Below are 24,366 nucleotides of genomic sequence, written 5' to 3'. Positions count from 1 at the left end.
CTTCTGTGAGGGGTAATGAAGTCATTGATAGGAAAACATCATAGAGTAAACATCACCAGTAAATATTTTGTTCTCTGCAGAGTTCAGTCCTGTCGCCACATCGACGGATAATGAAGCCACGCCGCACCATCCATCGACATCGTACCAGCCACACGCTGGTCTGCATGATGAAGAACAGTAGGCTATTCTAAATGATCTTGGAGGAGGGCAATGAATAAATCGATCTATGTTCCGATTTGTGTTGTCGAATATCAGTGCCCAGTAGATGCTGATGATGTCCTTCCGGTATTTACTTCGTCAATATTTGCGAGCCTGTCCCTCCGATGTTACATTTTCCATAGACATCATATTGCACAAGTCTGCATAGCCAATGTAGGCTAATAAGATGCATACTGGCCTAGATAGCTTTGATAAACAAAGCAAGAAATGGACGAAAATAGCAAGGAGAAAGGAGAGAAGGCCACTACCAAACAAAATTGTACAATTTTACTCTGAGCTCTTACTTCATGAGAAAGGAAATTGGAATTCCAATCTTGCAAACCTCCAACTTTCAGATTTACGTGAAGAAAATTGTATGACGATACGTTTTTGCGAACGAAACAGAAGCACTTTTTACTATCGCTCTAGATGTCTAAGATTGCATCTTAGACGTCTAAGATTTCATCTTAGGCATGTAAGGTTCGGCGTATTATCTTACGCGTGTTTAAAGGTATCCGCCATCCATAAAAACCTGTTTAATTCGGCACAGAAACAGAGGCACATGTTTAGCCAATCATTGAAAACAAAGTAAACATGTACAAAGTAATGGGAGCATCATTTGATAAAATGAGGGGATGCATAATGTTGCACAGGATTCTGGAAGGGTAAGATATGCTTGTGGTAAAAATGGGACCAATACCAATATTTATTCCTGAATTAGCTTGAATTGTGGAGAGTGGCACCACAGCATACAATGGCATACCAAATATGAAGGGTTATATCAGGTTTTTGAGTGACCGGAATTTGGTGAAAGCTAGCCAAGCAGATTTCTAAACCACCTGGTCTAATTGTCTTATTTGTTTTTTTTAAGTCGGCCGTCGTTTGGGGTGAAAAACTCGAGGAAGTCGTTGAAATTTAAGCAGGATATGACGAAAAATCGAAAACTAGTGTTTACATTGTGTAACAGTCATTATCTTGTTGCTTTCAATTCAAAATAAAAACGACCTTCATAGTATGAAATGACCCTTGCAATCGGCAGACGTAGGCCTACATAACTAGACGACGGGGACCCACTGGAATTGGACAAACTAGCTGGAGGAATGGCGGCAATATGCAAATTGTCAATATTATTTGTGCTAAAAAATTGCATTTTCTTTCCATTACTGTTTATTGTGAAGTATCAATATAGCTGTGGTGTTAGTCAAGCATGCTATACTAGGAAAATATTTTTCCTGAAGATCCCGTATTTACATTGGCTAAATAAGCTGTCTTTTCCGCTCAATAGGGTAAACATGTCGCCATTTCACCATTTTCATTTCCACAGACGACTTGACCTTTTGAGGTCATCTAGGATACTTTCTTACCCTCACTGCCGCTTGACTGCTGAGCTCAATGAGGGATTTAATATGTAATTAAGACATTAATGTAACTTGCTCTGTTGTCTATAAGAACACAACAAAATTGACTGATTCTAGTTAAGTGTACGTTAATGGGACAGGTGGAATTGACACTTTTTCTAGTGGAAACATACAAGGAAACCCTTACTAAGTATATGAAACAAGTATATGCTGAAATACACATTTCATACTTAATTACATATTTTACGCATATTAATTAGCTAATTTGCATAATTAATTAACGTAAATTGGCCAAAATAAAAAAAATGTGGAGCCACTATGCAATGTCCTATGAAGTTCATTGAGGTGTCAAATTAAAGCTCTTTGAAAGATCTAGAGCATGGACCTACTTCTGGTTACATACAGGGTTAGGTAGGGTTACCCCATTGGATTTTCCAACTTGAGGTGAATGCAATTTTGAAAATGTACCAAAATCACAATTTCATGTATTTTGAATTTACATTAATTTAGATCCATGCCCTAGATAATTAAATGAGCTTTATTTTGATACCTCAATGGGCCTCATAGGACATTCTATAGCGGCTCCACATTTTTTCAAAATTCGATATTTGCTGAAAAAATGAAATGCGTAAAAAACGTTATGCAACTGGTTCGTAAACAATGAAAATAATTAGATTCTTGTTGTAATTAGCATGCTTTTTATACAATTTGCATAATTTTTCCAGATTTTTTTTAATGTTATGAAAACTACATACATTAAAGTGTCTAAAAATGACAAAAACTAATTTTTTATGAAATGATGATGTTGGCCTATCTAATTACACCTGTCCCACCTTTTAAGTCAGTGGGTGCACCTAGAGACAAAAATGGAACACCAATGTTTTTGCTTGCTGGTGACTCTCAATACCCTCCTGAACAACATATACAAAAAGGAGAAAAGGGGAAGAAGTAGTAGTTTGCACATATCCAAAATGGCCGCTAATTTCAAAATTGGGCAAATATGGATATAAAAAAACCCATCTTATTGTATTCCTCTCATTATCAGGATTCAGAAGAAGATAGTTTGACCTATCTCCAATGTATATTTGTTGAGTTATATAGGTAAATATGTCAAATGACCAATTTTGGTCGACGTTGTTGTTCACAGTGATAAAAAAATATATAAAACAATGCTCCGATTTTTATCAAATTGTTCCCCATGGAAAACAAAACTTGGCAAAAAAATTGGACAGTATTTATTTTGGGACATTAGAGCACATCAGACATGTCGAATTGCATTCTGAATACGAAGAATGTCCTTCTGATATCAAATAATTTTGATTTTTGAAATTCGCAATGTAATACACATTTTATGGCAAATGATTAAAAATTGATATTTTTGATATTTTTAAATAGTAAACTTTATAAATCTGATGATTTATACTTAAAGTGTATGTAGGCGTGATGAAAAGGCGACGATCAATTGAAAATTTCGACCTTTCGTATTGAAGATATGGATCTTTTCCCCAAAACACCAAAAAAATTAGGTCTTTTTGGAAAAAATTCATATCTTCGATTCAATTGATCGTCGGCTTTTCCTCCCAGCTACATACACGTTAAGAATATATTATTAGATTTTTAAACATTTACTTCGAGGACTGTTATATATCAAAAATGTGAAAAATATCAAATTTTAATAATTTGTCATAAAATTTGTATTATATCGTGAATTTCAAAAAATGAAAATTATTTGATATCAGAAAGACAATTCGATATGTCTGATGTGCTCTCATGTCCCACAAAAATTACTGTCGAAACGCTCAAAACGTTCATTCCAGATCCCTTAAGGGATGGGTTCATTAAAGTAGCGTTCTCCGAAAAGTTTTTCGATAAATTCATTAATTTCTCAAAAAGTAAAAATCTCAGTTTAATAAATAACGGTTAAAATGAAAGCCATTATTGGGGGCCTAATTATCGTATCATTATAATAGGTCTGGCACCAATGCAAGCATTTGTTTCGGTGTCCCAAATTCATAGTAAAATATGCTGACGCTATTTTTTACAAATCGCCTGGAATTGCATATTTAGGTTCCAGCGATTGCTGAAAAAAGTGGGGTATGTTTCTGAAAAGCGTTTCCGCTTGGAATGTAGATGCCTATTGTTGAGCTAAATGTCCGTGATTTTAATTGATAAGCTCTTTCATTGACAATTTGCAACGTCTTTTTCATACCATACGGGTCGCCTGCTTGAATCCCGATATTTAAAAAAATATCGGGATTTTAAACCAAACAACCAGCAAAAAGAGTTCTCTAAACTGTCCTCTTACCGCAGATAACATTAGATCGACTGTGCTATTGGTAGAATTTAAACGAGAACCAAAAGTGTTCGCCGAAGTCATGCAAATATGGACTATCGGAGAATATAGCGATTTTGTAAGAAGTTGCATTTTTTGACAATGTTTTATATGTTCTTGCTATGAAGAACATTAAGAATTTACTTCAAACGTCGTATGTAGTTTACATACCTATTCCGGTTCGGCTATGTATATATTAGAATCCTTGATCGTCGTTATTTGCAATGTCTTTTGCACTTTTCTCCTCCATAAAATGGCGAAAATATTCCTATTACAGAACAACACCTCCAAGTCACTTTAAAATACCACAGCACTATATAACTTGCGTTGACAGTTCTGACAGAATACAAGTCACTATGCATTGAGCGCATTGGAATCCCAATTCTTTCTCACATTGATTGATTTCAAACAATTGATTCGAACCAACGCCCTTGATCCTAATGTACTGTGTTCAGAAGTTTTGAATTGAGTTATCAAATTTGTAACAGCTGGACTCAGTCTTGCGTATAATAAGCGTCACATTGTAATTCACATTAGATAAATGAATGTGAAATGAATAAGAGAGTAATTTATCGGTGAGTTATGTACTGGGACTGTTTTCTATATAACTGTATTATTTCTTGTTGTTTTCTATTATATTTGTTGGTTTAGTTTATCGCTATGCACAGCTCCAAGATATATTATATTAGTATAGTGCGTTTTATTTTTTAATTCATCCTATTATTTTGGCTTCAGATGGACATAAACCATTTTTTACAGTTATTGCTGATATTATTTCTTTTTTTTTGGTAAACCGAAATAATAAACTATAAAACCATTAACTGATAGAATATATTTCCTATAAGGCGCGTGAAAGTCGATTCCGAGTTTATCGTCCCCCGCCCGTGTCACTTTTTGGAAACCAAAATACCCGCATCAAATTTTCAAAATGCCAAAATAATTCATTATTTTCAAAGTATCAGTGTTTTCACCAGTTTTAGCAATTGGAAACATATATTTTTTTTTTTTTAACATATATTCATAACTTGGAAGCATGAAACCAGGCTCTTTTCTAATTTTTCTAGTCCTTACCCATATAAAAAAAAACATGTTTATAAATCACATGTATGAGTTTGGCTTCAAATCAACACGCATTTTAGGTCAATAATGAAATCTGATGAAAAAAAAAAAATGAAAAAAGAAAAAGTCACCTCACCAACCTGAAAAAAAGTAACGATAAACTCGGAATTGACTTTCATGGGCCTAATCTATACTGTCATGTTGGTGCAAATTAGAGCATTTGAGATTGTTCATCAGGTGGTAAAAGTTGTTCCTGAGAGCATCCGAAAGTCCCGCTGCCTTTAAATTTCAAGCCGTAACAGTATCAGAAATGTTGAATGATATCAGGCAGCTGTTAATTGCCTAACCCACCCCTCCCCAAGCCTCGAAATAAGCAGGCACCCAGGAGCCAATGGTCATAACATTTTGGCTCCTGGTCCACACCAAAACCAGGCTCCTCTTTTTTTTTTTCAAATAGAGCCTGTTAGTTAAATCGGTTTTTGTATGTAACATGTACAATTAAAAATTAAATGACTCATAGCTCTTTAAAAATGCCTCCTGGTTCACTAGATAATCACAGGACCAGGAACCGCTTTTTCCAAATGTGTGGTTCCTGGTCCAGATCTGCTTATTTCGATGCTTGCCCCTAATGCCCCTCACATACACACCTCGCTCTGCTTTCACTTTGCAATGGAGCTTATAACTCCCCATTAAGAACTCAGGAAATCATTTTGTATTCTTACATGTCAAAACTAAGCATACGCCTGTCATTATTTTGCTATCGGGGGAGCACTTCAATTATATGAGATCTACTAATGACGCCTACTAATTTCAAAAGACTTTTTGGCAACATTATCAGTGATAAATATAATAAAAGTTGTCAATGAAACAATAAAAGCGTCTAAATCATGATGACGATAGATCCAATGGGAAACAAGTGTGTGTGTGTGGGGGTGGATGACAAACCATGTGCTGGGTGATAGCGAAAGGGGGGTCTTAATTTAAGGGCTATTCATTGATCCCAGAGAAAGTATAAAATGATAAAACAAATTTAAATTCTATATAAAATGCCTAAAAGTGAAGGATAAATCATTAAAATTGTCATTAGATATTTTAAAACGTTTTGGCAAGAACCGAGGAAAGCAGTATAGTATTGATAAAATTATAGCCCCGTTCCATATTTTGTTCATCTTTTAAATCTCCTCTTGGGATTGTTCTTCATTGCCAATGCCATGATTGCTTTTTATAGTCTGGTACAACTGTTATATTATGTTTGACATATTTAATCAGTGGCGTAGATTTCTTTTTGACATGGGGGGGGGGGGGGGTGGAGTTGGAAAAAAATTGAAGTATAGTCAATCGAGCGACAATATATGGCAATTATGGTACAATTGCGCGCTAAGTGCTCGAAAAATTTTGGTATTTTGAAGCTAAACTGATGAAATATGGTGTAAAAGTAGAATAAATGCGCGCGAAGCGCGTGAAAATTTGCACTTTTGGGGCTAAAATGGGCAAATATGAGGTTAATTTGATCAGAAACCCATTATCAGGCATCGACATGGGGGATGACTGTATGGACCATCCCCTGGCAAAATATTGGGGGGCTAAATCCCCCCGGATCTACGCCTATATGCATGATATTTTTGGATTTTAGTATATTTTGATGTTTTTCATAGTGCAATAGTATTTTGGTTAAATTAATATTTTGCGTGCAATAATATGACCGAGTGCTTTTCTGATCTAATACCTTTTTCCCTATAGATGCAATTTTTGATGTCTTTTAAAAGTTTTCTTAAAGTGTTTAATATCTATATGTATGTTCAAATTGTAATTTTACATGTAATTTGGCCGTTTGGCCACGATATGTGTAAAATAAAATACCGATATTAAATAATAATAATAGCTGATTTCTCTACTAAGGCCTAAGTAGAGAAATTACAGATTCATGTAAAATAACTTACTTTGTCTTTAATACAGGGCTTAAGGTTTGCACATCGAAACTAACAAAGATACTGGACACGGTGCTAAAATCTAAATTTTGCTGATTCATGGATTTCTACATTCTCCGGATGAAATCACTGAACAGGCTTTTTACAGCCCTACATACATGTAGGCCTACTACGCATCAGTCATATTCACCATAGACCCTAGAAAATAACGCCACTGAGCTATTTGGAAGTTCCCCCCCGACAAGACAAATTTCAATAAAGTTAGAAGTACTTAAGCCCACTGAAGCATGATTAATAGCTGCTAGTATTGCATAATATTATTACTATAGTCTGGTCAGTACTAAAATCGCAGAGTGATTTAAAAATATTACTATAGTCTGGTCAGTACTAAAAGCGCAGAGTGACTTTATTTATTGCATTTTTAATTAAAAGAACCACTTTTTAGGTAAGTTACACAGCTGAAGTTGTGATAGTATTGAGATACAACAATATCATGGTATAAACAAGAATATGTTCCTTTGGTAAAAATTTCTATAGTCTCTACCCTTAAACGTATTTGACTCGTCTATGTAGGGATATGGGTAAACATTACAAATATGCCAACAATCAGAAATGAAAACATATTGATTGATTTCAACCGATCGTATATATCGTTCGAATGAATTCGACAGACGGCGGAATGTTTGATAATATCATGTTACGCATGCATTATTTTGAATTAGAGAGCAAGGGATCGAGCGCTTCTAGCTCTAGATTGCAGCATATCAATTTTCCAACGGTGTTCAGCGATGATCTATGGTTCAGCGTGAAAGTAAGCAAAAGAGGGCGGCATATAGGGTTAGCTAACGGTGCAGCGCAGTTCGATCGACGATTATCAGCTATCAGCTATTATCACCGTTAGAAACTTAATATGCTGCCCTCTTGAGCTATAGCGTTAATGCGTTGTTCGCTAATTTACCAAAAGCTGAATACTTATTTGGCTATCTGCCGAATTCATAACGATATTATGGCTTAAACAGGAAGCCTCGTTTGGTCAGTTCTTCACAGAAGAACTGACAATACACCTGTTACTTTGATGACAGACAGAACAGAATTTACATGGATAAATTTTAACATTGACTAATTCCCCAAGGAACTTGAACCAAAAGTGGGGCTTTCACTTTAAAGAGTAGGTCTACCTTTTGAGAAGAAAACAAGGCAATGTCATTCAACGTGCCCTTTGTAGCTCATGATTAGTACATACAGCGAGGCATTCACTAGGATCCCCAACATGCTCATCTATCAGGGGAACAGTTCTTAAACCCCAATACATTTGTACATTCATTGAATGACCTTTGAAGATTTGGGTACAAAAACTCATACTCTGCAACTTGAGGTCAAAATTTGCACTATGATTATGCAATTGAGGTTATTGGACTATGCCATTGGGATGAGGCTCTTGTGGTCCATAGTGATTTCGTTGTATAATAGAGAATACTCTAAATCATTTTGACAATTTTTGGTCAGATTGCCGACAATTGTTTTGATTTTGTAGTCACAATAATTATCTTGTAATGATAATTTTGAAAATCTACACAATATTATTTATCAACTATTATTAATATTTAATGACAAATAAAACAATCATTGAATCAAATAATTTCTCAAGTGTTTTCACCTGTTTTTTATTATTATTTTTCATGATCTGTATCAAACTCGTTACGCTGCCAAATAACACAATACGACACGGGACATAACAATACTGTTTAACTTAAATTGATAAATTATCTACCAACGTCAGTCGTTTTCTCTTGAACCGTAAAGATTGGGAACCCATTGATTAACAAAATATGGACAAACTTTTAAAATGCTTAAGACTTGACAATGAATAAGAACGAGTATCCCTTTCGCTTTTGTTTTTAGATATTCCGTCATTTTTCAAATCCCGTCATACACTGTAAGGTGCATGCTGAGAAGTCCCATAATGCACTAGAAAATGCATGCTGGGAAATTCAATCATACTGGGAAGTCCCTTCATGCACTGCAAAAGCGAATGATGAAAAGATTGATGAAGAATCTGTACGAGTAAAAGAAATTCCGTTCCAGTAACGGCTAAGTAGGGTCACAAAACCTAGCTACTTCACGTTTCTTCGAGCAATAACTTACTGTTGTACATAGTGACTTTTACTTTAATGTAAGAATGCCCATTTTGCTGACAATACTTGTAAACATGAAGTTTTTCTGGCACATGCACCTATTTTCTACAAACTACATTTATCATTAGTAGCTGAACTCCTTTTTGATCCTGCGGATTTTAATTATCCCCAATCAGCCTCGTCCTAGAACAACTACGGATAATAATGCTATCATCAACACGTAATGTTTTAAAATTTGTATCCTGGGACAATTAAATTTCCTATAACAGGACAGCAAGTGTGTTTGCTTCTAATTCCAATTAGCACCATTTATAGCAGAGTTACGTTTATTGCACAATATGCCCGGAACACCGGTATTTTACTTAGCTTTGGATTAAAAAAATTCCGGTACTTAATACAAATCTAATCAGCTACACAATAAAAAAAAATAACGCTAATATTTCTTTTATGGTTTCTATTTCTATCATCTCTATATACTATACATCTATTCTACTTTTTTTTTTTTTTTTTGCATCGGCATAATTTTGAATTTTGCTTCAACACCAAAATAATTAGTTAGAAATAATCAGATACAAATCCGTAATCTAATGACAAAATAATGTATTTAATTGTGTGTTGTCGTAACTCATACCTGCACGGTGCAGAACCAGGTTTCATCAACCTGTTTATAATTACGCTGTTCGCATAATTAGATTTTGGATCATTCACGACGACGATAATGTTGGTTTGTTAATGGTAGACAAATCATCGATTATTTCAAACTAATTATTGTTTTCTATTTTAGCTACATTTGTAATCTAAGGCTAATGTTTAAATATAATGATTACATTTACAGCATTCCAAAACATTTGCCTTTTTTCGATTCCAACTGTCTACACGTTTCCCCATCATAACCTAATTCACTGTTCATACGCCCTCATAGTGTAGGGAAATATAGAACAAAAGGTTAAACATGGAAATAATAAGAAAGACATAGGGGCTAGATATTAACTTGAGTATAAGTTTGTTTTCCGTCTACAAATGCAAGAAAAAAAGTTACCTCAAAAATATTTTTTTAACTATTAACATGCAGTGTATATCTGCTTTCAAATATCTATAAATAATCAAAATTTATTCAAATCAGTTCAAATATAAAATATATAAACCAATGCTAGTGTTCTTTAAAAGGTAGCAAAGGCATGTGAATTGCTAAATTTGACGTTTTTCTTCAAGGTTTATCAAGTTAAGAAAAGCTTAACTTTGATTTGCGATATCCAATTGGAAAAATTGTATATCTCTCGACATTAAAAACAATTTTACCAGATTGGAACAAAGCCACGTTTCGAATTGGAAAATGAACATAAAAATATAATTTCATTTCAAATAACACTAACATTGTTGAACATTAAGCGCACTAACTCTAGGCTACTTGTGATTTAGGCATCCGGTGTACGGTTCTTTAGCCGGTTCTCACTGTCTCATACTTGTGTCTTTGTTTTAAATACCATTCAGATCAATCAATCGATCACTTCCGATGGGAAAATAATATCATTCATCAAAAGCCCGGTAACGAAATAATGTAAAAACGCTTTTGGTAGGAGACCAATCCTGGTGATTATCAATCCGTCGGTTTTTATAAAGCGTTTGATTTTGTTGACCGGCCATTTGAAGACTTGACACGCATTTCACATCGTCTCAGCCGTATACTGACTAAGCTGCTTTTTCTTACAGTCAATTTTTAAAAATATATTACATTGCGAATGTACATGAAAATATGGTGATGTAAAAACATCACCTGGAATAAAAGTACATCTTTGTACAAAAATCCAGGTCGGGTAATGATGTGTCAGATCCCCAGGAGTGGTTGACATTGGTGTATAATACGATATGAACCTTGCTTTTGCTTTAATAGGTCTTAAATGGGCCATATGCCATGATTTCATAAACAAACCATTTAAAGCAATCAGTGTTTCATAGACAACGAAGTGCTACAGAATCATCAGGTGTCGACGAAGACAGATCTTGTGTTGAGTTACTGGTTTGGTAAAAGTTTTTGAAAATGAGTTTGATTAAAATGAAGAAGACCTATCCCTGGGTGTACACATCCTACCGGCCTGGTCTTAATGCATATGGTTTGTTTGCTGTTTGGAGAAAAAAAAAGGAGAGGAAAAAATATATGTATTAGCTGTCAAAATATTAAAATGGCAAATCGTCAATTCGCGTGTGTCAAGAGCAGTTACAAAACGCATGCACAATGAGCAAATGACTCCTGGTGTCAGACAGAGAACTACTATTTTGTCATAAAGGAAACAAAGCTCAATCATTTTTGTTTGAAGAGGGTATAGTTAAGATGTTATGTTGTTCAAATCATTTTTCGAAATAGGGGCAGTTGTATGCATTTTCGCTAATACAATCAACTCGGAAGAAATAAGTTCTGTATTTTTATGGTATCAGGAGTAATTTTTTTATACTAGAACAATCAATCCGGAAGAAATAAGTTCTGTATTTTTATCGAATCATAAGTAGTGGTATCGATTAGTTCTTGAAAAACAAGAAATAACCTTAAACCCTAATTCCATTTTAAAGAAATATTTATCAGCACTACATGAATGCAGTTAAGCAAGGTAGATTATGGAAATGTTAGTCGCACTTATTACTGCTACATGTATATAATAGATATCATTATAACAAGGAGAGAGGAAAGAAGACGACGATGAAGATGATGATGATGATGATGATGATGATGATGATGATGATGATGATGATGATGATGATAATGATGATGATGGGTAAAAAAGATGAAAGAGGAGGAGGAGAAGGCGACGAAGAAGAAGAGGAGAAGGAAGAAGAGTTTGGTGATATATTATTAGGCACAACATCTATTTTGGTCCTATAGCGCTATCGGTGCCCGAAGAGGTACCTAAGGCTCTTTTTATCGTACATATAACCCTGAACATCTGTACAGTGCATTCGTTTTATTTTTTAAATGAAAAACAATAACACTATGCAAGTGTTAATTATTATGCTTGATACAATTGATTACATCTCCAGGGAGTGATGTTAAGAGTTATCGGTACCTAACCGGGCACCGATAGTTCTACAGGACCAAATTCGATGTGGTGCCTAAGCAAACCAATTTTATTCGTCTCGTTTTGATACTTTCGAGAGCATAATAATACAGGTATACACGTATTAGCCAGATGGTAAAGTGTAACATACATTACAGACCAGAGATCAAAATTTATGAATTCAAGAAATTCCTTTCATTTCTTTGACCTTAGGCAATCCTAAGCACCATCGTATTACCTACGATACTGTGTTAGATGGAACAGAGCGTAAAGCTGCGCATGCAAGATGTTTCTAGCTATGTTTCTAGTCACTTGACATTACAGACCAGAGATCAAATTTTACGAACTTAAGAAATTCCTTTCATTTCAGTGACCTTAGGCAATCCTAAGCACCATCGTATTACCTACGATACTGTGTTAGATGGAACAGAGCGTAAAGCTGCGCATGCAAGATGTTTCTAGCTATGTTTCTAGTCACTTGACATTACAGACCAGAGATCAAAATTTACGAATTCAAGAAATTCCTTTCATTTCTGTGACCTTAGGCAATCCTAAGCACCATCGTATTACCTACGATACTGTGTTAGATGGAACAGAGCGTAAAGCTGCGCATGCAAGATGTTTCTAGCTATGTTTCTAGTCACTTGACATTACAGACCAGAGATCAAAATTTACGAATTCAAGAAATTCCTTTCATTTCAGTGACCTTAGGCAATCCTAACCACCTTCGCATTACCTACGATACTGTGTTAGATGTAACAGAGCGTGAAGCTGCGCATGCAAGATGTTTCTAGCTATGTTTCTAGTCACTTGACACTAACCTTCTACTGACCTTCAGAGCTTGTTGGTAGTCCTCTTGCTTCCTTAAGTGAGTCTAGTTCACTTCGCATGTCAGTTACTTCTTCCTCCAAATTCTTGACTTTTTTGTATAGTTCTATGCGTGATGTCAATTGATTTTTCTCTTGTGTAAGCTCCTTCGCTCTCTTGTTAAGTTCCTGTTCGATTTCTTGGTCTGTTGGAGGGGGCTTTTGTGGTTCTGGTGCAGGCTCTTCTGCTGTGCATTGGAAAGAAAATTGTTAAAGGAATTAACTCAAAATCAAATCGAATGTGTTAAAGCAGGAATATTGATGTATCACAAACTACTAGGAACATAACTCCAAAACCTATATTTGAAAAGTGTTTTATTTTTTCGGAAGATGTGGTTTAATCCACGGTTACATAAATATTAACTAAAAGGTCAACGGGTTGCTTTCTTAATATCGTTACAACAATTCATAACCGTGCATCTGTTTCGATCTTTACTTTATTTGGTTAAGTTTCTCAAAATTGTTTGTCGTTGTGAATCTGTCAAGACACATCCAGAATGCATTAGAATATAATGTCATCAAATAGGTAGAATCTTGAGAATTAAATTAAATTAAAATTACTAAAGGAATCGTCGTGAATTCACCACACTAACATATAGAACATTTATACTATAAACCGTATATCTTGTTAAGTGCCTTTTGAGATTCAACGCAAGTTGCATTCGCAGATAGCGATCATGGACAACATGATAACGTCTCCCAATATAATTAAATTACAGACTTGACATTTAGTATGGAATATTTTTTCGCAAAATTCCAAGACTGGTCTAGAAGGGGTCTGCATAAACCGCACGGGCTAAATATTAATTGGGGTGTGATGGTGTAAAAGAATTGTTTGATAGAAAATGTGCTTTCCATGAGTTTACATTATTGTGCTCATAATGCAGCAAATTTGCCTAAAAATGGCGGATTTAGGGAGGCTGAATTTGAGTTTTGTGGGGGACACAATTTCGGACTTCATGCAATATTGTTCTGTTATTATCAAATTTAGAGGGGTTTGAGGTGATATTTCATAAACTTCGTCAGCAATTGACATTAAACGCAGCTGAAATACACTTGCAATGTACCCATTTTAGAACAGAGGAGGAGCTTAAAATATGGCTTTAAAGGTGGTACGTACTCAGAAAGTTTGAATGCCCCCCGAGGTCAAATGTTATAGACTTACGGTACAAAACAAATGCGTTGAGTCTTGGTTGTCCAATGAACTCACGCTGTTTCTTTGTGTACAGTAAGTTTGTAACATTTGGCCCAAGGTGGACCATTCAAACTTTCTGAGTGCGTGCCACTTTTCAGAGCCATAGTTTTCAAAGCTCCTCCCACTTTTAACACTGGTAAATTACAAGTGCATTTTAGTTCTGACGAACACTTATTGGTATTTAGGTTCAGTAAATATCACCTCAAACCTCAATAAATTTGATAATATCAGAATAATGTTGCTCAAATTCAGATATTTTACCCCACAAAAATCAAATTCAGTCTCCTTAAATCCGCCATATTAGGATATTTCACTACATTATGAGCGCCATAATGTAAACTCATGGAAAACACATTTTCTTTCAAACAATTATTTTACACCATCTCCCGACACACCCCAATTAATATTTACCCCGTGCGGTTTATGCAGACCCCTTCCAGACCAGTCTTGGAATTTTGCGAAAAAATATTCCATACTAAATGTCAAGTCTGTAAATCGACACTATGCTATAATCGCAACGGTACAGACTGTCTCAAAATGATTGTTACCCCGGCAGTTTCTTGACTGTAGTGATTAGGCTCTTAGAAATATTTTACTCAACTTGAGTAAAAAGGTCAGAACAAATTGAGTAGAAAATTGGTAAAATTGAGTAAATAATATCAAACATTGAGCTCATATTAATAAATAATTCCCTCAATGCTGAAAGCTATTTATCAATATAAGCTCAATGTTGGATATTATTTCCTCAATTTGAGTAATTTTACTCAATTTGTTGAGTTGTGACCTTTTCACTCAAGTTGAGTAAAAATAATTTCAAGAGTGTATGGACAATATACTGTTACATCAAAATGCAACATACGATATCCACCTGGGCCTAATTTATGTGAATGATATAGAAAATGCTGTATTTGGAAGAAGCTTTTCATAAAACTGATGGGACCCCCAACAATCATTTTGATACCGCCTTTATTAAAGCTGTAATTGTGCGCACCTTCTCCTTCTTCGCCATTGCCGTTTTCAGCTGCTGCTGCTCCTCCTGCCGCTGCTCCTGCTGGTGCACCGCCTTTCCTTGACCAAGGCCATTTGCGACCCCTCTTTCCTCCCTTCCCTCCTTTTTCTTCGCCTTCGGCTGCTTCACCTTCTGCGCCTTCCTCACCTTCAGCCTTTGCTTCTTCCCCGCCCTCTTTCTGTTCCGAAGCCTCTGCGGCGTCCTTGGTTCTAAAGTGGCAAGGAATATAAATATTAGATATTTAATAACGATTGATTCTATTTAGAGAATAAAGGTATTGTTTTTAGCCGCTGGAGTGCATCTATCGTCTCATGTAACACGGGCGACATCATTATTTTAAGTAAAACAACGAGGCGAAGCCGAGTTGTTTTACGCCAAAAATAATTATGTCGCGTGTTATATGAGACGATAGATGCACGACAGCAGCTATAAACAATACCTTTATTCTCATTCTTAAACACTTCAATTCAAGTAAATATATTAATCATAAGTATACCCAATTTTAATCAAATTAAATCTTACATTTTACAAGGAATTACCTAGGGCTTACAATCGATCAGTCCAGTTGTAGCTATGCACCTCTGATTGGTTCAAATAGCGCATACGAGTATCGCGTCGACACGCACGCGCTAAAGTGTGTGATATCGTGTCATATCACACGGGTAAGAACCAATAAGATTGCAAGAACATTCTCAAGTGTTTAAGAATATAGCTTCTTAATGTCAGCTGGTTTCTCTTTCCTATTCACATTTCAAATTAACACTTAGAAAAAAAAAAAAAAAGATATGGGTTATATTAATGAAAATCTGGATCGATTAAGTTTGACATCTAAAGTAATCGTCCGGATATCCCTTCATGACTCTGCTTCTATTCGGCGCCTGGGGACCAAACTTTAGATATTTATAGACCGGTTATTACCCCTAACCCTTCCGTCAGGTGGCCCAGCCTGGTCATCAAGCTGTATCTTATTTTTGATTCACTTGTCTGCTAACTTATGGAGCTAAACTGAAGCTTAATGAAGGCTTAATCAAGCTCATCGAAGTGGGTTGTACATTGCAGGCCTCAATTCATATTTGTGAAAATCAGTCGGAACTCGGAAATATTGATTTTGAGATATAGCCAAACAAAGGATATATTTCCTTTTGTTTCCTCTTGTTTTGGAAACTCTTTAATTGCTCATATCTTTGGAACTGATTGCTCAATTTCAATGGGGTTTTCTGCAAAATGCAGCTTTGTAAATGCTTTTTACTATCCTATAGGCAACTGAAAATTTATTATTAAGTTCCGACTGATTTTGCTTGATCGCATCACATTTGACATTATAAACGCGTTTTTGCTGTCATTGTTTATGACAACATTATGTAGCCACCTAAATGCTGGTGATAAATGTTGACGATTAGGATAACAATTAACATATTTTTTATAAAACTCCTAGAATAGGCGGGAAATAAACATAATTAATTTGACAGAAGTTATTTTCTGCAAGTCGCTGTTGTGTTTTTGTTATGGGTAATACGTGACTGGCAGATCAGAATGAGTCAAGACGACAACAATTTGGAAGTCGACTTCACATTTGACATTATCTTATATTTCCTTTGCACGTGGCCCTCGTTTTCTGTTTGTTTATGTTTATGTTCGTTGGCATGTCCTGAAGATAAAAGACATGAACAAATTTGGCAACACCCACATCGGAACTTTCTACGGAAATCGTGTTACAGGAATGGTACAAATGCTGGATATATTCATCAATTTAGCTCCTTCAAAGATGTAATGACATCTTAATATCACGTCTTGAAAACCCCATAAGATTGTACTTAATAACATAAACATTTCGAGTGTACTTTATAATTAATATCAAATTAATTTTAGGCTACAGTCATAGCACCTGAAATTAAATAAAACAGTGTTATCCACGGCAAAATGGATAATCAATAGGGCCATGCTCCCAATGGCGATATATAAAGTTATGTAGACTGCTACTAAATTGTGGTTTCCGGAAAATTATGTTGAACGGAAATATGCAAGTTTTACATTGTAATACCGTCTGAGTATAATACAAGGGTGAATATCATTTTGTATCCATGGGTGTATTTTATAACTGGGGAAAAGTTCCTCGACCTGTTTCAGTGCGTGGCGTTTGTATTGTTTATTTATGTTATTGAAGGTTCTCAGTAGTTGAAATCAACAAATTTGGGAATAAAGCTATTAACTAATACTGGAACTTGAATTTTAGACATGCTACGCTGCGCCTGGTATCACCAGAATTCACGAGGTAGCAGAACGTGCTGATGAAGACTGGTGGTAGTGGACGCAACGTAGCAAGTCTAAAAAGTAACTTCCAGCATTAGATTTATTTTCAAAATGTGTTTGATTCGCTAAAATAAATTTCTTATACCATGTAGGATTAAGTTTCAGCTTAATCCTTAAAAGTATTTTAACTCATCATTTAATGATCAAACCATGCATCTAAATCTTAAATTATAAGCAATTTCAAAAATGTTACTTTACAAATGGACTTACAAATTAATTTAATTAACACGTTGGCTTTACATTTCCTTGTATCTTGTTTACTTCCGTAAAAACTGGTTTTGTACATAAAAATAAATATTACACTTACTCTTCCTTCTTCTCCTCTGTCTTTGTTTCTTCCTTTGTTTCTGCTGCTGCCGCTTCTTCCTTTGTCATTTTGATTCGGGTTATCTAATAGTACCTGTGAACGTTTGTTTTAAAATGATGAAACAAAATCATAATTTGATGGATGATTTACGTATAGGGGCTATTAAGGTATAGTTGGAAGTGTGGTAGGCATTTGTTTAACGGTAGACATGGTAGCAATAAAAATAAACAATTCGTACACTGTAAAAAATAACTGATAACACTTTTTAACACTTCAACGTGTATATTTCCGTACTTAACACTTAAGGGTATAGGAGGTGTTACTAACAATTGACACACTGCGTTTGCAAGGGTATAATGTGTTAACAATTATTAACACTCCGACATTATTGCAGATATAAACATGTTTAAAAGACTAGTGTTGATCTGTGACAGCGTTGGTGTTATTTTTGGCTGTGCTTCTAGATATTTCTGTAAAGTTTTATGGGCGTTCACATCACTGTAAATGGTGCATGACACTGCATATGCCTAATTAGTATTATATCATATCGTTAATTAGCCTTTTCCGAACAATTGATAAAAACTGTTTATGTATGCTATTTATCATGCATGCATTATATAATTAAGCAATACTGTGTTCCAATCTATTCAAGAAATCAACAACAACTCTGTGATGTTGTTTATCAAAACTGTGTTCTATAAACCATTCAATCAAGTCAACATCAATAGCAGTATCGCATGTAACATTAGTCATGACAGTGTACTACTATTTTACGTTTATTAACATGATTAAGTATTATTATATTTATTTAAATTTGTTGACAATGTTTTTTGTTTCTGCTTTGTTATTTGCTTGTTTTTGTTTACCTTGCAGGTATTCTTAAAACAAAATCAGATTCTGAAAGGTCAGCATTGATTTTATGCACATGTACCAATTATTGTAATATGATATGTGATGATGTTTATCATTAGCAGTCAGCCGGGTAATTATTAATGTGTTATAAAATGGTTCATTTTTTGGCAGCAGAACCACTCAAATTATTCTGATTAAACATGATATGAAATGGTTCATTATTGGCAATAGAACCATTCAAATTATTTTGGAAACCGTCCAATCTGTTCTGAATACAAGCTGTATCAAAATGATTGCCACTCATCAGTTTTGAAGTTGTTTAAAAAAACGACTTCTTCCACTTAACAGCATCATTGGATAAGTAGGTACATGTTATGAAATGTACATAGGCCTGTATAAAATATCAATCTATAATATTCGGTCAATTCAAACGAATCCAATGATGCTGTTAAGTGGAAGAAGTCGGCTTTTTAAGCAACTTCAAAACTGATGAGTAGCAATTATTTTGATACAGCTTGTATTCAGAACAGTTTGGACGGTTTTCAAAATAATTTGAATGGTTCTATTGCCAATAATGAACCATTTCATATCATGTTTAATCAGAATAATTTGAATGGTTCTGCTGCCAAAAATGAACCATTTTATATCATGTTAATTCATATTAATAATTACCCGGCTGACTGTTTAATCAGAATAATTTGAATGGTTCTATTTCCAATAATGAACCATTTCATATCATGCTTAAACAGAATAATTCGAATAGTTCTGCTGCCAAAAATGAACCATTCTATATCACATTAATAATTACCCGGCTGACTGCTAATGATAAAAGTATGTCAGAATGAGTCAGCTCTTCCAGTATTAATCAATCCTGAATTCAAGGCCCTGAGACAGACCCAATAACCCTAGTTCCTACACACTGTTAAAACGGTGGGGTGAAACTTGACCCCTATAACTATAACCAACCCTTTTTAGGGTAAAATATCAGATTTTTGTCTTAAAAAATTTTTAATCCAACAAACGGGTTGTTCATATGGCACTCAGGGTTAGGTAAAGTTGTACCCAGCCGTTCTAACAGTTTAGCTTTTTGAAGAGTAATTACATAAGTTTCACAGCACTTGTAAAATATACTAATCATTTAAATAATTTTAACAAAAATAAAAATAACAAAAATAGATACTTCTTATCGTTATATGAAACATGTTGAAATGAAAATAAGTAATTAAAAGAAATAGTATACTATATTTTTTTCTTAATCGATTTTCAACTCCATAAAAATTGTTCTTTGCCAATACGTTTTTCAAATACAATTTTCCAAATTTAATTAATTAGAAATTGCTTTGTTTGTTTGGTTTTTAATTATATTTTTACTATCAAAATGTTCATGATGTTCATGACGCAATATTGTAAAGGTCTAATTTTTATTATTAATAGTATGCGAAAAGGAAAGTCGCAAACCAAAAGGACCACGCCTTGCTTGTTGCGATCCCGGGGATTGGGTATTGCTACTGAGCATGCGTGGTTACAATTAAGCGCCTCTAGCTTGACAATATTTTCTTCCAGTAAATTTAAGGACAATGTTCTTCAATAACGCTGTTTTAACCTAATGTAATAACTAAATTAAGTATTACTATTAAATCTTGACCCATCTGTTGTATCTATAATGACTTGTAACAACAGAGATCTAAAGATTATTCTAAAATTAGTTTTGGAGATCAGGAAATAGCAATAACATAACTATAAACATCCTTGTGTAGCGTATGAATGGACAGTCTGTAGTTCAGAATCAAGAACAAAACAATTGTACTGGACAAACACGTTATCATCTTAAATCAGGTTCAATAATGTAATGAATTATATCCGATTCAAAACAAGGCATCTTTTTACAAAACAAAAAGACAAATTGAACTTTTGTTTAACTTTAATTACTTTTAATTCTATTCGATCCTTTTGTTTCATTTTATTTACGTATTTATTTATGTATTATTGCATTTCATATCAGCGTTTTAATAAACAAGTTTAACAGGGCTCGATTAGAACATTAATGCCAAACATTAAACAACAATTTGAATTAAACAAAGGAAAAGTATTAATTAACAGTTTTTAGAAAAACGCCTTTCAACTGTTTTCTACTTTTTACATTTTGTACAGCGTATTTACACATAAAGTATTAAATAAAACAATTTAGCTATGTGTTAAAATAATAAAAAAATTATTTATTTAAAGAAAATACAAAATAAATGGAAACTTACCTAAAAATTATAAAATATCCGCGCTGAAGTAAAGCGCTGTTTTGAATCCAAGAGTTTGATCCACAAAGAAACACAATATAACAAGAAAGTCCTGTATTCAAAGCAGTTAAGCCTCCCCACGTTATGGGAAATACGCTAAGTGCACTCTGCTTTTATATCAAGGAGGTTCACCACCCTGGAGGAAGTTACCCATTATAAGAAGTTCGCTGTTTCCTATGCAGTGCTTTGAAGTGTACAATGTAAATTGAGTCACTTATTACCCTTTATAGGCCCCAGTTCATTGTATTTAAACTGATGGAACGATTTTGAACTTTTCTTTAATTATTGACAATTTTTTTTTCTTTTTTTTTTTTATTATTTTGTAGAACGTATGTATGTTTGGGTTCCTGATTTGCTTTCTCCCATACAGATCTTTCTTTGATGTTAGAATAGTATTGTGCGCATCATTCATTTCCTTACCTACTTTTTATAGCTTGATATCCTGATTTACCATAAGATTAAGATTATCCCAATAATCGCAGTCTTTCCATGTTATGATACCAGCTAAGCACGGTGTCTGTAATATAATACCATATTTTCATTAATTTAAACTTGATCTGTGTCCTGTTTGTTTGTTGTTGTTTTTGTTGTTGTTTTGTGTGTTTGTTTTTCTGTTGTTTTTTGTTTTATTTGTTTTTGTTTGTTTGTTTATTTTGTTTTTTCTTTGTTTTTTTTCCTTCTAAACAATGAAAAAGCTTTCAATTAGGAATATGTAATTGATATTTGCAAACTTCCAAAAAATTCTGTATTTAAACATGAACAATATAGACATGAATGTATATAAAATCACGATTTTTGATTTAATATTTGGTATATTTGTAGACCTATATAAAGCTGGCGTGGAAAAACCGATACAAAATCTGATCACATATCAAATAATACAATCACAAACCAAAATCTATAGATTATAGTGATTCGGACGCTTAACTTCACTCTTTTACTAAAATGGTTCTTCAGCAGACACTGCTTTCTTATATGTTTTGCAAAGGCCAGCAAGAATCGTCTTACACATATAAAATGTTCTATTAAGGCCAGAGCTATTTTGAGGTTATAGCTATTTTCCCCTTTTTCATGAACTCCTTTGGACAGCCAAGCACTCCTTTTAATAGTGTACAAATGGGTTTTTTTTTCTCCAAACATGATTGTTATATGATGAAAAAAGTTTTAACATTTATTATGTGATTATATCTGTTCTATATTTTATGACTCGGTCGAATACCACACTACCTGTGTATTGCGCGGTGTATTGATAGCACCAATCAGTGGTTTTGTTAGAGCGGATACATTGGGCAGTTAATTAATTAATGAATTAATTCCTCCCAAACACTTGTGCTATGCTATATTCAATGCTGTGGCAATGTCTATCGTTACAGTATTTATTTAATATGTAATTTTATAGTCTCGATAGAGGGGCCAGGCGCGAAACGTGTTTATGTTTTCGTTGTGTCATTCGTCATTATTTAGAACAAATGTTACGTATACAGTAGGCCTACTGATTTCAAACTCATTGCACTTTTCAGCAACGGATATGATGCTATTGATATATCGATGTGTGTACATATCAACATAATTGTAACTATAATCGTATTTGATGTGTGTAAATTGAGGAGACGAGTATAATTCATGTCCACAGATTTCCATCATTTATATTCAGGACCAAAGATACACTAACAATTTTTTAAAGTAACAAAAACATTTGGATTTGATTAACGCTATCCACAAACTGACCAATTTGATCAAAATAACCCATTTTTGGAAACTGCCCATATGCAAAAACAGTGTTTACAAATCGAGAACAGATTGGTGTTTATAGAAAGATAAATGTCTATCATTTAAACACTTTAATGCTTAGATCATGATTAAATGCTAGTCATTTAACTTTCTAAACACTAATCTGTCCTCGATTTCTAAACAATGTTTTTTGCAGCACGTATTCATATTACACATGCACCAGGCATAACATCCACAGACTCGGTTTATACAATATTAAAATGCAAAGTTAGGACGCATGACAGACAAATATGCCTTCGATAAATAATTCTATAAGTTACATAACAGCTTTTAATGAAAGTGATTAACAATGCTATACTTAAGACATTTAAACTAATAATAATATCTACCAAAAAACGTGTTCCTGTGGCTTTTAACCATTTTTTAAAACTAAATTTATTTGGTCCCATTTAGGAAAGTTAGTTTCATTACAGACGTACACATTTATTTTGTGTTTTTTCGCAGTGTTCTAGGAAAATAAAAGACATAAAATTGGATGGTCATTTGGGAAACTTCATGTATACGGAAGGTCAAAATTTTCTTTATGATGGTCGGCTTTTCCTCCCAGCTACATACTTTAAGGGATCCAAAATGAGCGTTTATTGCGTTTCGACAGTATTTTTGTGGGACATGAGAGCACCTCAGACCTATCGAATTGCATTCTGAATACGAAGCATGTCTTTCTGATATCAAATAATTTTCATTTTTGAAAATCACAATATAATACAAATTTTATGACAAATTATAAAAATTTGATATTTGTCAAATTTTTGATATATAACAGTCCTCGAAGTGAATTATATAAATCTAATGATATATTCTTAAAGTGTATGTAGCAGGAGGAAAAGCCGACGGTCAATTGAAAATTTTGACCTTTCATATTGAAGATATGGATTTTTTTCCCAAAAAGACCTATTTTTTTTGGTGTTTTGAGGAAAAAATCCATATCTTCAATACGAAAGGTCAAAATTTTCAATTGATCGTCGGCTTTTCATCCCACCTACATACACTTTAAGTATAAATCATCAGATTTATAAAGTTTACTTCAAGTACTGTTAAATATCAAAAATATCAATTTTTAATGATTTGCCATAAAATGTGTATTAATTTGCGAATTTCAAAAAATCAAAATTATTTGATATCAGAATGACATTCTTCATATTCAGAATGCAATTCGATATGTCTGATGTGCTCTAATGTCCCAAAATAAATACTGTCCAAACGTTTATACCCCAGCCCTTAAGTAACATATCATTAGATTTATAAAGTTTACTTCGAGGACTGTTAGGTCTAAATGTCACATATGAAATTTTTTAACAATTTGTCATAAAATATGTACTAGGCCTACATCGCGAATTTCAAAACATCAAAATCATTTGTTATCAGAAGAGACTTTAACGTATTTTGATTATGATTGTGATCAGTATGATTGTATTTGTGTTTATTTTGAGTCAACTTCTTTTCCACACAGGTTGTAGGTGGTGGGGGGTGATAATGTCAGAGAACAGAGAACCTACACGATCCATATGTGCAGTTTTATATACTTTAAATGGTTATATACCCGATGAAACATTAGGTTCCAGGTCTGCCTGTGGTAAAATCGAAGTTATATGCCATTAAACATGTTAAACTAGGACGTATGTGAACTTTTGAAAACAACTTAGGACTTGTAGGTATTAAACATGTTAAATGATGCGAGGAATCCAACT

General features: G+C 34.0%; 2 protein-coding genes across 6 annotated transcripts in view; one reads left to right on the top strand and one right to left on the bottom strand.

Annotated features, from left to right (window-relative positions):
• The window catches only part of LOC140160716 (uncharacterized), a 37,421-nt gene extending 34,045 nt beyond the window's left edge, over window positions 1–3,376 (top strand). For both annotated transcript variants that reach the window (XM_072184012.1, XM_072184011.1), the window contains one exon: window positions 81–3,376. In XM_072184012.1, the coding sequence (XP_072040113.1) occupies window positions 81–181 (101 nt within the window). In that variant the 3' untranslated portion in view covers window positions 182–3,376. The remainder of the gene's footprint in view (window positions 1–80) is intronic.
• A 5,138-nt stretch (window positions 3,377–8,514) lies between these two features.
• LOC140160714 (uncharacterized) lies at window positions 8,515–21,003 on the bottom strand. Of its 4 annotated transcripts, none has more exons than XM_072184007.1 (5): window positions 20,849–21,003; window positions 17,745–17,837; window positions 15,110–15,336; window positions 12,879–13,111; window positions 8,515–11,130 (listed from the first exon to the last, which is right to left on the bottom strand). In XM_072184007.1, exons 2-4 carry the CDS (start codon window positions 17,810–17,812, stop codon window positions 12,882–12,884), a joined length of 525 nt encoding a protein of 174 aa, XP_072040108.1. In that variant the 5' UTR covers window positions 17,813–17,837; window positions 20,849–21,003; the 3' UTR covers window positions 8,515–11,130; window positions 12,879–12,881. The 4 variants fall into 4 exon arrangements, with proteins under 4 accessions (XP_072040108.1, XP_072040106.1, XP_072040107.1 ...); XM_072184005.1 differs by having other exon boundaries at window positions 12,890–13,111; XM_072184006.1 differs by having other exon boundaries at window positions 12,890–13,108.
• Between the last annotated feature and the right edge of the window lie 3,363 nt (window positions 21,004–24,366).

The sequence above is a fragment of the Amphiura filiformis genome, chromosome 9, assembly GCF_039555335.1.
Source record: "Amphiura filiformis chromosome 9, Afil_fr2py, whole genome shotgun sequence".
Lineage (NCBI taxonomy): Eukaryota > Metazoa > Echinodermata > Ophiuroidea > Amphilepidida > Amphiuridae > Amphiura > Amphiura filiformis.
The sequence above is the reverse complement of the archived record's forward strand: the minus strand, read 5'-3'. Positions and strand labels throughout refer to the sequence as shown.

Excerpts from the sequence above, each read along its gene's own strand:
- LOC140160714 (XM_072184005.1), bottom strand. The coding sequence starts at position 17,812 with ATGACAAAGGAAGAAGCGGCAGCAGCAGAAACAAAGGAAGAAACAAAG. Across the intron at positions 15,337-17,744 it reads ACAGAGGAGAAGAAGGAAGA|AACCAAGGACGCCGCAGAGG; the intron begins GTAAGTGTAATA and ends TTGCCACTTTAG. Across the intron at positions 13,112-15,109 it reads CAATGGCGAAGAAGGAGAAG|CAGAAGAGCCTGCACCAGAA; the intron begins GTGCGCACAATT and ends TCCAATGCACAG.